Raw genomic sequence first — 15,872 nt, 5'->3', positions numbered from 1 at the left:
TCCAGTCCAACTAAATGACTCATGACCTAGTTATAAATCTGGTTTGATATCCTGTCCGGTTCTGATAATATCGCATAAAAAGTGACATTTCAGGTAAATTCCTCTACTAAAAATAGAAAAGTTCTAATGGTTTCTTGTTTTCCAATTAGTATTGGACTGGGCTTATATCCGTTAAACTGGGTGCGCAATAGTAGGCCCATCTAGTTAAAAAGCCCAATAATTATCCTCAACACGTGCAAAGCCTGAAAAACCCGAAAACAAAACAAACAAAAAAGGTGACGCTTTTGATGGCGCGTGGTGACCACCTCACTCTGCCTCAATTGGATTCGATGGTAATTCACCGGGTCAGTATCTGTTCTTCTTCTTCTCCTGGTTCAGTTTTTGCTTCTAAACCACGAAAAAGCTTCGCCAATTTGTTGTTTTCCCCCTTTTTTCTAATTTAATTCGAAATGAATCTCTAGTTTGTTCCTTTCATTTGAAAAACTAAAAACCGCTTTTCGTTTATTCGCCTCCTCTGTGCTGGATCTCCGATTTCACCCATGGAGGAGCCTTACAACAACGTTTCTACTAGCCATCTACTGGGCTCAGTACCTGTAAGCTCTAGTTCTTTTTCCTTTATTTATCATATGCATTTAATTGTATTTATATATATATCTAATTGTTTTGGATGACATTGTTTGTTTCGGTGTGTTGATTGTCTTGTTTCATCTCTCCAATTTGTCTTTAATTTATAAGTAATTGTAACCCTAATTGATTTCCAGAATCTGGATTGGTAATTTCTTTGTTCAAAGAAGTCCATGCGTTTCAAGTATTGACTTGTGATTAATGGTAAAGCATGTTTGCTTTTAAATTAAGCGAATTAGACAGATGAGCTTCATCTTTTCTGATAGGAAATTTGATTTTATTCTTCTTGATTTGAGTGAAGTGCAATGAACTCAATGATATTGATAGACTGTTCAGATTTTTTTATGTATAGTTTGAATGTTCTCTTGTTTTTGTTCTGCATTTTTTTTGTAGGCTGTGATCAGTGAAGAAAAAAGCACCATAAGTTATGAAGGTGTGAGTTCTTTTTATATATATATAATTCTTTGTGTTGCTTTAACTATGTGGAAGCCATGGGGAAACCTAATAATTTCAATGGATAAGGTTATTCATTATGAATTTATATGCAGTCCCTGAAGCCAGTATGCAAATTTTCCCTCCAAATAATGGTGGAGGTGGCAGTAATCGCGGCTATCAAACTCTTGGTAACCCACCTGGTATGGTGTTTAAATATGGACTTTCCTTATCATTTTTTCATTTTGTGAGTTTGAATAATTCATGGAAGATTTTTAAGCTTTGTTCACTTTTTTTTAATCTCTATCTAGGTTATTTGTTTCTATCTCAGCCATTGTTCACTTGTTTTTATTCACTTTACAGGATAATTCTGTAGCCAGGGTCCTATGATATAGGTTGTTATGTTGTATGCAAATGTATTCTGAAAAAATATCTTGCACTTGTTAGTATTCTCATATAGATATTTCCTTACACTGTATCATTGTTTTTTTTTTTTTTTTTTTTTGCTTTCTTAACTTCATAGCTTATATATTAACTAGGAAGTTGTTAATGAAAGCTTATTACATGAATGCATCTTGATTACTTTTGCAACATTCACTTAAATTTAAACTATCACAGAATTTCTTCTTCAAAATTAATGTACTTCACTCAACTATCTGTTTTTTCTGTTTGCTGTAAATGTGAAACTTCATTCTTTTCCTTACTCCCAAATAAGGTTAATATGTTTACTTTATCATTTTGGTTGTAAAGAAATACATATATACTGGGTCTATGCCTTTCTGTTTCACATATCTCTTCACTTCCCCTTAATTTGGTAGTTGAGAAGGCCTAGTTTTGAAGCATGTGCATGCTTCCAGTAGATATAAGTTTGGGGGCCACAAATATTATCTTTTATGTGGATGAATCAAAATGCAAAGAGTATACATGGATTCGTAGCTTTGCATTTTCTAACGTTGGTTAGAATAGCATACATAGTTTATAGTCAAACTGAAAAATGATAACTTCAATTAGGAGTCATGGGAGGTATGATGTTATGAAGCAGTATGAGAGTCTGAAACATGAAATTACTTTTTAGTTGAATGTTGAACTACAATAAGGTAGCATCAATTCCTTTCATTGAATTAAATCCAAAGAAAACAAAAAGTAAAATGGATCTACAATTGAAGGAAGATCAAAAACTGTGCAAGACATCTTTCCAATGCCAATCCGCCCTTGTTTCACGAGATTGCTCAGGACGAGTCAAGGTGTGGGGAGCATGCCCATTAGGATACTGCTGGTCAGTTGAACACGCAGAACTTCTAGCAATCCTAAATGGTATGACATTTGTGCAGCAGGCTGGTTCGCGAAATATAATTGTCTCCTCAGACTGCCAAACCGCCATTGACGCCATAAGAGAATGGGAGGGCTGAGTTATATTGATGTAACCATGCAGATTATTAGGGATAAAGCTTTAGACTTTGGTTGCTGTAACTTTATTTATGAGGGTTGGGACCAGAATAAAATGGCCCATGAATTAGCCAAATGGGGAAGACAACTTAATGGGCCTCATATCTTTTTAAGGGGATCCACCTTCCTTCCTATCCACTTGTATCAGTTGTGATTCTAATTTCTATTAATGCAAGTTTCCTGTTAAAAAAAAGAAAAATATTTATAATGATGCATCATTTAAAGATTGTGAATCTACAGTTGTTTTTACTGAGTGGTATGTTTAAAATTATGTGGGTTTTTGAGGAACATGTAATTGCATAAGCTGTTGTTTTTTATTGACTTTAGTGGCGAAACATTTTATTCTCCATTCCATCTGCATGGCTTTAATTGTCTCTCCCATTTAACACTTCTTCTTATCCTTGCAGAGGTATTTGAGCAACAACCACCAAACAGCTGGAAAGGGGTATTCAGTGTCTCATCGTACATACAGTATTTTAATGTGGATACAGACATTGTGATAAATAGAATGATGAGCTCTTTTTATCCTATTGGTGGGGATTTCTTCAGCAAGATTGATGCGAACCCAGATATGTGAGTTTTGTGTTTTCCTTCTTTCTTTTTCTTGGAATACAATATCTTTTCATACAGTAGAGGAATTTTCATTTGGAAGATAAATATCAGGGTATTTGCAAACACTAAATTGTGAGTTTGCATTTCCCTCTTTTGTATGCCACCTGTACCTTCAAATAGACATTTTATTTTCTTACATTAGAGGAACTTTTTAGCTTTGGAATATCTTTCCATGTGTTCACAAACCCCTTGGAAATTCTTCATTCGATCTCTTTTGCTTGTTGTCAGTTGTGCCAGCTCCTTGAAATAAACACTTTATTACATTAGACAGACATTTTTTAAGGCATATTTTCTTGTATGTCTTTTAACTTATTGCAAAAGCACCTTCACCACATGGAGGGAAGTTTGTTGTTCATGAGAGGGGAAATCTGTAAGTCTGGCGGTGAAACCATATACTCTTCAATATGGTCAGATAGAAAGTTAATAAATATTCATTGTTTGTCAAATAATATAACTATAGATCCATTTACTTGTTTTGTTTTCTTTTGTTTATTTCAAACAAAGGAATTAACAAGACCTCATTTTAGTTTAAGTAAAAAGCAACACACTGTCTCAGAATCTCAATGCTCCATATCATCTTACGTCTCATGACTTCAAAGGGCGCTTTTGGTGTTGCTTTCCCAGACCCTAAAAGTAGCATTTGGTAAATGCAAAAAGCTACATTTTGTAGCTTTTGAGGAAAGTAGCTATCACAACTTACCAAGAAAGCTTATATTAAATTTTTTTGGATAAAATAGCCATAACTTTCAATATAACCTTAAACATTTATCAACTTTTTCCTTCCCACAACACTTTTCCCCATTGCACTTTCCCCCCACATCAGGTTCTGTTGGCCACAGCAATGCCAAACTGGCCCTAACTGAAGTTATCATTTTTCAGTTTGACTAGTCAACATTTGGAAAAGCAAAGCTAACCAACAAAAGTTAAATATTCTGTGTCAATTAACTTGAAAATTCAAAATATAATATTTAAAATGCAAGATGGATGTTGTGATCGGTGAACTTAATGTGAAAATATATTTATTTTCCTTGTAATGATTGTATTAGACTGGAATATGCTGTTAGAAAGGCAAGTAGCGAACAGACAATAAATGAGATTAAAGCGGTATACGATCTCAGTTGAGATTATCTTTTGTTTGGTATTCTTGTTTTTCTAATCTCTGTGTAATTCTTGGTTTCTCCCACTCCCAACCCAACTTCTATTTCTTCCAATTTGCTTTCATGTCTGTAGAAGTTGCCAATGAAATGGTGGATTGAAGGATTAAAGCAAAGTGGTGTGTGATATGTGGGATATCTCTCCATCATTTCCTCTTTTGTACCCCAGTATATTGTTTATGTGATGATATAAGAATGAGAAATATATCTTTGTTCATTTCTCAAGCATGATTACTAACAAGTGAGTTTCTTGGTCAAACTGAACTGCTAATGACATGGTCCTTTTATGTTCCCCTCTAATCTATGCAGCCAAGAAAGTTGTATATAGTTAAATCCTGGGAGTTCTATATTGAAGTCTTTAGTTTCTTTTAAAGTCATAATTCTTTTTACCTTGTCCTAAATGTTTTTCCTCGCATTTTAAAGTATACAAGTAATCCGTGTGGTATTGCTTAAAAAAAGGGCGGCCCGGTGCACTACGCGTCCCTGCTAAGCGAGGGTCCGGGGAGGGTCCCACCAAAAGGGTGCACTGGGAGCAAGCCTTCCCCCGCCAATTTTTGGCAAGAGGCCGCTCCTAAGACTCGAACCCATGACCTCTTGGTCACACGACAACAACGTTTACGGTGTGGTATTGCTTAAATAAATGAAATTAGGAGAGTAGTTCATAAACTTAGAATAGGGGAAAACAATATATCTACTTATTGGTGTTCATAACGTTAGAAGATAACAGAAAAAGTTGCCTGTTTATGATTGGCTAGATATGGACTCATCTGGATTTCAACTACATTGGTATTCGTCCTAGCTTCTCTCGGGAATTGTGCCACCTACCTCATGCAGAGACACACCAACACTAGCGCTTCTTGGAGCTTTGATGTAGGATACGTAAATGTGGCGGCATGTGCTATATATGGATATTCTATTGTAGTACCGTTAGCATTTTTCTTCTTGCTTCAGTATATGGGAACAAATGCAAGCCTCATCCGATTTTGGTGCCTGTGGGGCTATTCTCTCTTCATTTTCATCCTGATCTCTGTAAGTGCCTCTACCACTAATCCTCTCTACTCTATGCAATTATGTAATCTAATAATCAAGTTTTTTCGTATAATCTCTGTCGAAATTTTCAGTTTCTATTGCTTATCCCATTCGAGGCGCTGAGATGGATAATTATACTAGCAGCCGGTGTGGATTCGGCATGCTTTGTTGCATTAAATCTGAAGTCATTTATAGAAGGGAGTGATGTTACAATTGTGGTGGTTGCTGCATTCTGTTTGCAGTTAGCTCTAGCAATCTTCATCAAGGCATGGTTCTTCCCTTAAGCCTCTTTTTACACTTGACACTGTGTATTCCGATATTCGTAAACTGCTTTGTAGTTTAGTGAAGTCAGAAGTGACAGGTACATGGAAAGAATGAATGAATGAATTATATGGTGTTTGTGTGTTTTTCACGTGTGGATATAGTTTTTTTTTTTGGTTAGTTTTGAGTTCCTAGTAAACTGGAACAAGTGGATGTCAAAAGCAGTTGGCAATGTTGTGTTTTGCTGCAACTTCTTTTTTCATACCAAACAACACTCTTCAATTTGTCTGCACATGATTTTTGACATGTAAACATGCTAATGCTCTTGGACTTAACTATTCATATGGCTTTTGTCTCTCAATGATTCAAGTTGGGGGAATTTTTGTTACTTATACTTAATTTGATTCTTAAATTTTAATTAGTCTTAATGTATGAAGTTTCGAGATATCATGTTAGTTATCTGAACTTGTTTAAAGTGATATGATATTGGGTGAGTTGAAGTGTATATCACTTCTAGTAATTTTAGAGGGTCAATTTAAGTTTTGAGGTCCATGAATAACTATGATATATTTTAGTCATTTTGTTTGTTTTTTTAGTATAAAAGTACAAAACCACCCCTTGTTATATAATTAAAAAAGAAAACTTATCTGAAATATAAGACGTTTCAAAGTTTTGGTGATATTTTTTAACATATGACGTTTGTTCTAATCTTTAGTTAGTTTTAACTTCTTTTTTTTTATCAGTTTTGCCATTGCTCTAGCAAATAACTACACGGCCTCTCTAAGAAGGAAAAAAAATAGTATAAATAGATTATACAGAGAGATGATTAGAATGGTACAGTAAAACCTTTATATAAGAATACTCTATGTAGGAATAACCTCTATTTTGTTATAAAAAAACTCGTCCCAACTTGGGAAAGTTATAAATAGGAATAACCTCCCAAACGTTATTTGTTATACAATTTTTAAATCCCACCTTTAGAAACTATACCTCTATATAGTAATATATATATATATATATATATATATATATATATATTAAGAATTCAAACTAAATTATAAAATATTTAGAAAAATATTGAAATTATCTATGAGTTCAAAACACAAACTATAACTTGAAATTATAAATATTTAATATTCTCATTGATGTTTACATTTTCTTATAAAACTCTTCCAATTATCTATATATTGAAAGTCTAAACTCTAAATTGAAATTCTAAATATTTAATTTGTGCCATTAATATCTATTGTTATACATTATATATAAACCATGCTTATGATAATCTTAACCAATTTCAAGTGGTATTATTTCATATTCCTTAATCATGCCTCCAAAAGAAACAAAAACGAGTGTTGAGAAATTTTATTATACCAAACTCTATTTAGTAATAACCTCCCAATTGTTATACAAATAGCCCGGTCCCAAGTGTATTTCTATATAGAGGTTTTACTGTACTAATACTGTATTTTTAAAACTTATTTAATAATTTCTGTTGTGATTTAATTTTAAATGTTTTATATCAAAGAATGGGTGCAGTATTATCAATATTTGATAATAATAATAATAATAATATGAAGCTTAAAAAAAACTAAAAAAAAAAAAAGAAAAAAAAAGTTATTAGAGCTTTGCAATTTTATATAATTCTACTTCTATTTTTATCTTTTTTTAAATATTTTGTTCATCTTTTAATGAATAAACTTTAAACTACTAAATTGAAGTCTAATTATAAAAATTAATAAATTAATAATTGGATGGATTATGATTATATAGGAAAAAGAAAATAGAAAACAAGAAAAAAATGTTTTATTATTAAAATATAGATTAAAGGATAACTATAGTATTTTTAAATTAATTTGACCATTGACTAAAATTAAAAGTTAAAGAATTGTTGAAAACAAAAAAACTTACATGTATCAAGTAAAAACACAGAAAAATAGATGAGAGCAAGGATACGATTTTCGAGAAATGTAATTGGACCATATATTTGTTCAGATAGATTTCTCGATTTTAAGAATGTATTTATTAATTTAATTCATTTAATATTGCACATTTAGTTCATTTATTTGAGTGTACCCAAAAGAGAGAGAAAAAATACTACTAGTAGCGAATTGTGAAAAACAGGTGAACTGAATGACCGAGTATAATTCAGGAATCAAATTAACAAGTTAAAATAAATAAATTATGTGGTTTGCTTTATTTCATATTTAAAAATTTACAGGTTGATTCATGGCTTGCCGTAGCCTGTCTCCTTCCATTAATTGATGAAATAAGGGAAATTGAGGCGATTGCTCTACGCGAAGCTATATTATGGTGTGTTCACTTGAACTGTATTAATGTCTGTTTTGAGAGTGATTCCTTGATTGTGGTTAACCGTATCAGGTCTGTTGGTTTAGATTTATCAGTTTTTTTGTTCAATTATTCAAGATTGTAAGTTTCTTTTAAGTAGCCGACACGATTATACAGTGTCTTTTTCTCCGCGTCTAGCAAACAGGGGGGCCCATGCCGTTGCAAGGCATGCCCTGTCCAATGCTAACGAGTTTGTGTCTTTTTCTGCTCCGTTCTGATTGTAGGATATTATTTCTTCTGATTTGGTTTAATGAATGACAGTTTTTCTTCAAAAAAAAAAAAAATTACAGGTTGGTGGTATATTTTGTTAATCAAAAATAGTATTTTAAATTACATTACTAATAATGATATTTTTTTTAAATAGTTACATTTAGATATTGATAAAACACAAGTTTCACTTCGAATTGCAGCAGTGTAAAATGAACTTAAATATTAATATAATTCATAAACTGTCAAATAAGTAAAAAAACATGAAATATCCATCATATGATTTGTAGTTTCGGTTAGGATTGTGTTTTATCGATATATAAATATCATTTTTTAAAAATAAAATTCCATTGGTTGTCATTAAGATTGTGAATGAACCGAGCCGTTCATGAGCGTTCGGTGTTTTGCTCGATAAAAGGTCGATTGTGTTCGGCTCAATTTGTAAATGAACCGAGCCGTTCATGAGCTATCGGTGTTTAGCTCGATAAAATCTCGATTGTCTTCGGCTCAATTTGTAAATGAGCCAAGTTTGAGCACGACGAAACTCGACTCAAAAGCTTATAAGCAGACTCGATTATATGTTCATGAAGATGCTCATGACTAAGCCCATTTATAATATTCATAAATATGCACGTGAGCAAGCTTTAATAATAATATTTCTATAAAGGAAGAAATGTGAAACAAATAGTTTTATGTAAACTTTAATTTTATAGATTTTATGTAAACTCGTTAACAAGCTCGTGAGAGGTTCACGAACATAATGTTGAGCTCGAATTTGTCAATTTTTGACGAGCCAAACCTGAGTAGGTCAAAATTCGGCTTGACTCGATTTTAGCCTTACTTGTTATATAAGAAGTTACTTGTGTAATTTAAAGTACTATATTTTGTAAACAAAACATACAACATACTTCTATTTTGTAAACTTTTCAACCACAAACTTTGTTAGCAAACCACATACACTTTTTTGTACTTTTCCCGAAAAATAAACCGTATCCGAATATGAAATTTCAAGAAGTTAGAAATCTTGAATTCAAGTTCTAATATACATACATAAAAAATTACTAGAAAATGATCCATTTAAAAAGTACTTCATGAATCTCGAACGTGGCAATTCGATAACTATATAAAAAAAAAAAATAAGATATGAGAGTGGACTCAACAGTAAAAAAAACTGATTCTTATGGCATCTTCATATGAATTTACTGTTGTTAAAATCTCTATAAGTAACGCAATACGATGAATTCTCTTTACATGATCTTGAGGATTTTCCTTACCATGTACTAGAGATACCCTCCCCTAAAAAGATGGTAACAAAAAAACAAGAATGAAGCATGAAATTGATGAATAATGGCAATGACTAAAATTAGCATAGTTTTGGAGACATTTTAAAATGAAATAATATGCCTAGCTTGATGTTATAAATAGGCCACAATTTACAAGTAAGCTTCCTCAAAAGATAAAACAATAAAGTATGCACAATAAAGATCCAGCAAAGCAGGTTATTTTCAGGATCATCATTTCGGTGCTTCAATTATTCTCTATATTATTTTTTAAATCATTGATTGATTGATTGTGATTAACTAATTTCATGACTAGGATCAAATTTAATTATTAAATGTTTTTTTATTTTTTATTTTTGTGGATCTATAAATATTTGGACCCCACCCTGTGAATTTTACTAAACTTGATCAATTATGTTGGTCTAATTTTGATAAATTTGAACTAACTTTTATTCTGAGTTTTGATATTTTATATAAATATGCAACTTACGTGACCCTTTGTTTTTTTTTTAGAAAAAAATATTTAATGTTACGTGACCCAATTTGGATCATATGTTTAATACGAAGTTTTGACTATTCAATTAAAGATAAAAACAAAATAATTGTTAAAAATAATTAAATGATTAGTGATAGGTGGCAAAGAAAAGATTTTAATCCTATTATTAACAACTGTCCAATTTCTTTTTCTCTTATGAATTCAGATTCTCATGACACATGTGCAGCCAAAAGTTATATATTAATTAAGGATTAAGGAGGATAAATAAATAATTAATTTTATTACAAGAATATACTCGGAATAATTTTAGAGGGTATTTGTTTACTCTCATATTTATATTTTTATGTAATGAGAATTTTAGATGTTTGATTAGGAAACTATTATTTATCTTTTATATTTGAAAATCAATTTTTTTCAAAAAAAAAAAGTTTTACTTTTTTGAAAAGAAAATTTTACAATCTCAAATTGTAACAACAAATTGCAAACAATAAATAAACCAAATGTATTGTTTAGATGCATTTATCAAAATTTCTATTCTTATGTTTTGATTACAAATGTCCTAAAGCTAAGTGTAAAGGTTATATAGTTAGGTGTACCAAAATTTTATTGGCAAAATGCCTTTTGAGATCTCTCGTACTATGATTTTGATGGATTGAGTTTAAATAATTTTTATTTTTGGTTTTATATTATTTAATTTTAATTTTATTAAATATATACTAATATGTTTATTTTTTCAATTTAGTTAGCTATAGAAACATATAGCATACTTTTAGTTCCCTTTCTTTTTCTCAAACTCTTAAAGCAATGGATTAACTTTTATAGAGAATTGTCTTGTTATCCGATAAATTTGTTTTGTCTTATCTTTTGATAAGTTTTTTTTTTCTTTTTAATTCTTGCGTCAAAAGTTTTTTTTCCATCTATGGCATCATCAAGTAATCATTATGGAGAATGCATTTTAGCTAAGATGAGAGCTTTTTAAGGAAATTTCAGTCCTCAGCTAGTCAAGATCATCGGTATTAAAGAAGTTTTAAGTTGGATTAAGATACATCGCCCCAGTGAGAAAATTCAAATTCAATCGAATTGTCTCGTCATAGTCAATGCAATTCAAATAGGTTTAAAAGGTCATTCGTATTTAGTTGACATTATTTCTGATTGTATTTATTTATCACGAGATTTAGAGTTGTGCTTTATCTCCTTTATTAAGCGTTCAGTGAATTCGACTGCTCATACTCTAATAAAAGAGGTCAATTCTATGTCTGTACGAGGTGAGTGGATATATTCACCACTTTTTCTTAGTAATATTTTTTATCTGATTTTAGTTAATAAAACTTGGCATCATTTTAAAAAAAAAAAATTAGTTAGCTACAAACATCTAATTCAATGCAATGGAAAGAATTACTCATTTCATTTGTATTTAAAAATTGTATTTTTTATAGTTTGAAATAAGATCTTTAGTTTAATTTCTGTATAGTCACATTACATGTATAAACAAAATGATTTTGATCTATTCAAAATTTAAAATAAATACACTATTTTATATTCAAAATTAATTTCTCTCATCATTTAACTAAAAGAAAATTTGAATTTAACATGTAAAAATAAAATATAAAATACTCTTCAAGATGCTTTTTACCAATTTTATATATGAAATTATTATGGAATTCTGAATAATAGTAAATGAAGGAAATAATTTCCGAAAATATCAAGAAATAATTGAGAGAACTTTAGATTGAAGCAATATTATAGGAGGAACACACAAAACATTTGGGAGAAATAATAATAAAATAATAATAATAATATGAGCAAGTAAAAAGAACATAAAATTGCAATCAAATCGAATCCACAGAAAAGTGACATCTGTTGCTACGGCCGCCAAATACTGCAACGGAGCCACGTGAATTCCCATCATCTAATAAAGGGCTGTTTGGCAAACTTCTTTTTTCTTCAATAAATATCTCAAACCAATGTTTGCTATTCATCCCGTCTTGTTCTTTTTCATTGTATTATTTGGGAATAAATTATGAATTTAGTGCCATAGTTGTTAGAAGAGATAAATTTAACATAGAAAATAATGTAGTTTTAATTCTGATATTTAAGGATTGGTGCAATTTAGAAATCTAATTGATAAATAATGAGCTTTTTCAGCACCCAACAAGTTCAAACTGCTTATCTTCTCTCAAGGAAAAAAAAAAAAAATCTTTTTTTTTATTGATTAAAAGGGTGTTTGTTTCGGCTTTTTGAAAGACCGTTTAATGTTTCATTCCAAACCACAGAAAATATAGCGTTTAGCATTTTCTTAGGACACTGCAGTGTTTAGCATTTTCTTAGAATACTGCAGCGTTTTGGAGCTTTTCAAGAAAATCTCATTTTTAAAGTTTTTCATGAACAGTTGTTTGTAGTTTTTTTTTTTGATAAATAAGAAAGGAAACAACAACAACAAAAAAAAAAGAAAAGAAAAGAAACTAAGGCGGAACCATCCTAGCAGGGCCGGCTCCAGTATTTTAGAGGCCCTAAGCAGGGCCGGTCCTAATTTTTTTTTTATGGACCTAGATGAAAAAAAGAGATAAAGAAACCTTTAATAAAAAAAATTGTACTTAAAAGTTTAAAATAGAAATTTGAATATATTTTATATCTAAAATATCATATTATTTGGCCATTTAAAAAAATTACTATATATACAGTACAAAAAACAATTTGAGATCATTTTGGCTCAGGTCCTAAGTGATCGTACTCATGTCCTATGTTCAGGGCCGGTCCATAAACATTTGAGCCTTTTTATAATTTATTGTCCTACTAGATTATAATTTTCATTTTGAATTTGTAAAAATATTCAGCATAAAAAATTTGATCGGTACATGTTGTTATGTAATTAACTCAATATGTTATATTACAAAAAAAAAATTATTTTTTATTAAATAACGTCATAAAACTCGAATACCGAGCTCATTCCATACAAGCTCAAAAAATATATTATTTTTAAGGATAAGAAATGATTTGTGGTGGTCCATAACGTTTTGTAGTGGTCCATAAATATTTGGACCTTCTTATAAATTGTTGTCCTACTAAATTATAATTTTCATTTTTATTTTGTAAAAATACTCACCATAAAAAAAATTGATCGAACTCTTATATGTAATTAACTCAATAGCATGAGTAAATTAGTGAAAATTAATTATGTCCTAAAATATATTGCAACAAGTAAATCAATATGTATTAGTCATTTTAGATTGAATATATATTAACATTTTGGTTTGAGGAAAAAATTAAAATTATATAATAATAATAATAATAATAATAATAACAAAACATATGAAAAATAAAGAGAAAAGAACCTTATTATATTCTTCTTATTATTATTAAGAAAACCAGGAATAAAAGAAAATGGAAAATGAGAACCAAAACATACAATTCTGAGAATCGAACTCACACCTTCACAAATAGCTCCTCTAAGCCTTTATCATTCAACCTAGCAATGCATTTTGCTATATATCCAAGTCTATATGTTTTTAACCATTGCAATTTTAATAATTATCAAATTTTAAAAAAAATTCCGATCGGAGGCCCGCGTAAGTCGGAGGCCCTAGGCGGCCGCCTAGGTGGCCTCCCCTTGGAGCCGGCCCTGCATCCTAGGAAAGCCAGCTCCCACGAGATCATCCAGCAGCAGCCTTTGAATATCAACCGACGGGAGCAGAAGATGAGTAACACCCGGTTCAAGAGCATGAGCGCTGCTAGCCATAAAATCAGCAACCCGATTTTGCTCCCGGAACACATGCCAAAGACGAACACACTCAAAGTTCCTAAGAAGCAGCTTGATACCTTTGAAAAGGTTCCGACCAATACATGCAGTATCTCTATCCTCATTAATAGCTGCCACTATCTCGGCATTATCTGACTCAATCTCAATCGATTGACAACCCCTGCTCAAAGCCAGAGAGATACCAGAAAAAAGACCCCAAATTTTCGCATCATATGTGTTACCTATACCGATGTTATGGCAGAAACCAGCCACCCATTCTCCATGACAATCACGAATAACCCCTCCGGCAGAAATTGAATCATCACTTAACTTTGAGCCATCAGTATTAAGTTTATGCCATCCTACTGGAGGCTTCGCCCAGTGAACGAGAGTTTCCACCCTAGAGGTCCCACCACCACCTCTTCCCAAATTATTCCAGGCCTACTGAAACTCATTAACAGTAAACTGTATAATCAACAATGGGTTAGAGGGAATATCCTCTTTTCTATCAAACACGAAGCAATTACGCCACCTCCACAGCAGCCAGCAGCACGAAATAAATGTAATCTTCCAGTTAGCACTCACATTTAGCTCTTTATCCCATAAGCACCACGAAAACCAGTCTAGATCTGATTTAGCAAAAAAAAACAGGTAGCAGACGAGACGGAACAAGGAGTCGCCACACATTACCATTGTGCTGACAATCACGGAGAGTATGGGATATATTCTCGCATGCAGTAGAACATCGAGGACAACTCTCAGTAGAAGCTAAGTGCCTCCGGAATCTCTCTTGATTAGTTAACAACTTATGGTGCGCCGTTAGCCAAGCAAAGCTACGCAGTCTTTGCGGAATTTTCAAGGCCCAAATTTTCTTCCACTGGCTCGAGGTAGCGCCCTCCCCATGGCCACGAACAAGGTCATAAGCAGATTTGCAAGTGAATCGCCTAGAATTAGAACCACCCCAGATACGAGTATCATGATCTTCTCCCTCCATACTAATTTTAATACTACGAATCCTCAAAAGCCATTCAGTATTAAGAAATGGTTCAATCCGAGACCAGTCCCAATCTCCATTAGTATTGACATAGTATGCCACATACAAACCAAGAACAAAATCAGGAGGTTTAGGATGTGCTACATCAATCAGTCTGACATTTTTAATCCAAACATCATTCCAGAATTTAACACATGTCCCATTACCAACATTCCATTTGATTCCAGTACAAAATTCCCGAAAGACAGTGAAAACTCTTCCAAAGAAAGGAGCAATTTTTCACGCGGGCAGTTCCACCAAAGACCTCATCGCTCCTATATTTTCCAAGCAGCACATGGACCCACAAAGCATCCGGCTCTTTCCACATACGCCAAACCAGCTTCATAAGCAAAGCCTTGTTATTATCCTCAGCTTTCCTGAGACCAGCTCCACCTTCATCCTTGGGCCGGCAAACATCACTCCAGGGGATGAGATGAACTTTCCGAACACCATTAGTACCACCCCATAAAAATCGCCGATTAAGCTTATCGAGATCCTTTAAGACAGGATTAGGAAGTAATGAAGATTGCATAACATGGTTAGGAGTGGAGCTAGTGACCGATTGAATAAGTGTCATACGACCCGCAAGAGAGAGGGCATTAACCTTCCAAGTTGACAACTTATTACTCACTGAATCAACTGTCTTATGAAAGGTTGCTTTAGAAACTCGACCACTGGATAGCGGGACACCAAGATAACTCCCAAGAGAACTAGTCACAGGGATACCAGTGATAGTACTGAGAGTGTTACAAAGAGAGGAAGGCATGTTTTTGGAGCAATTTGAATGTTTACCTTATGGCCAGAGGCTTGACAAAAGGTCTCAATAATATCCATCATAGTTTGAACCTGTGCAATCTCTCCATCCACAAAAAGCATCACATCAACGTCTTAATCCAGTCAAGTTGTTTGTAGTTATTAATTATTGACAAAATTATCTTTCTTATTTGTAATTTATTTGTTGATTAATTTAAAACATGTCTATATTAGACATTTTAAATACTAACAGTAACAGTTCAATATAATTTTACCAAACACTAACAATTAAACAGTTAACATCAATAACAAACAGTTTACTGCAATCGCAAACAGCTATACAACCGCAACAGTTATTAGCTAACAGATGAACTAAACATGCACATGCACTAAGTTAAAATTGCATTGCACCAACAAATATTTAAGATTAATTGTATTACACCAACTGATAAAATTGTATTGC

General features: G+C 32.1%; 1 protein-coding gene across 1 annotated transcript; it reads left to right on the top strand.

Moving 5' to 3' along the window:
- Nucleotides 1–320: 320 nt before the first annotated feature.
- LOC136226911 (uncharacterized) lies at nucleotides 321–5,707 on the top strand. Its single transcript, XM_066015595.1, has 6 exons — nucleotides 321–593; nucleotides 1,018–1,057; nucleotides 1,173–1,259; nucleotides 2,910–3,075; nucleotides 5,024–5,297; nucleotides 5,390–5,707. Exons 1-6 carry the CDS (start codon nucleotides 540–542, stop codon nucleotides 5,579–5,581), a joined length of 813 nt encoding a protein of 270 aa, XP_065871667.1. The 5' UTR covers nucleotides 321–539; the 3' UTR covers nucleotides 5,582–5,707.
- Nucleotides 5,708–15,872: the final 10,165 nt, after the last annotated feature.

Source organism: Euphorbia lathyris, chromosome 4 (genome assembly GCF_963576675.1).
Source record: "Euphorbia lathyris chromosome 4, ddEupLath1.1, whole genome shotgun sequence".
Lineage (NCBI taxonomy): Eukaryota > Viridiplantae > Streptophyta > Magnoliopsida > Malpighiales > Euphorbiaceae > Euphorbia > Euphorbia lathyris.
This window is presented reverse-complemented; position numbering and strand designations above follow the sequence as displayed.

Bases quoted from the DNA above. Each gene is read 5' to 3' on its own strand.
- LOC136226911 (XM_066015595.1), top strand. From the start codon at position 540: ATGGAGGAGCCTTACAACAACGTTTCTACTAGCCATCTACTGGGCTCA. The intron at 1,260-2,909 runs GTATGGTGTTTA...TTATCCTTGCAG, and splicing joins AACTCTTGGTAACCCACCTG to AGGTATTTGAGCAACAACCA. The intron at 3,076-5,023 runs GTGAGTTTTGTG...ATGATTGGCTAG, and splicing joins ATTGATGCGAACCCAGATAT to ATATGGACTCATCTGGATTT.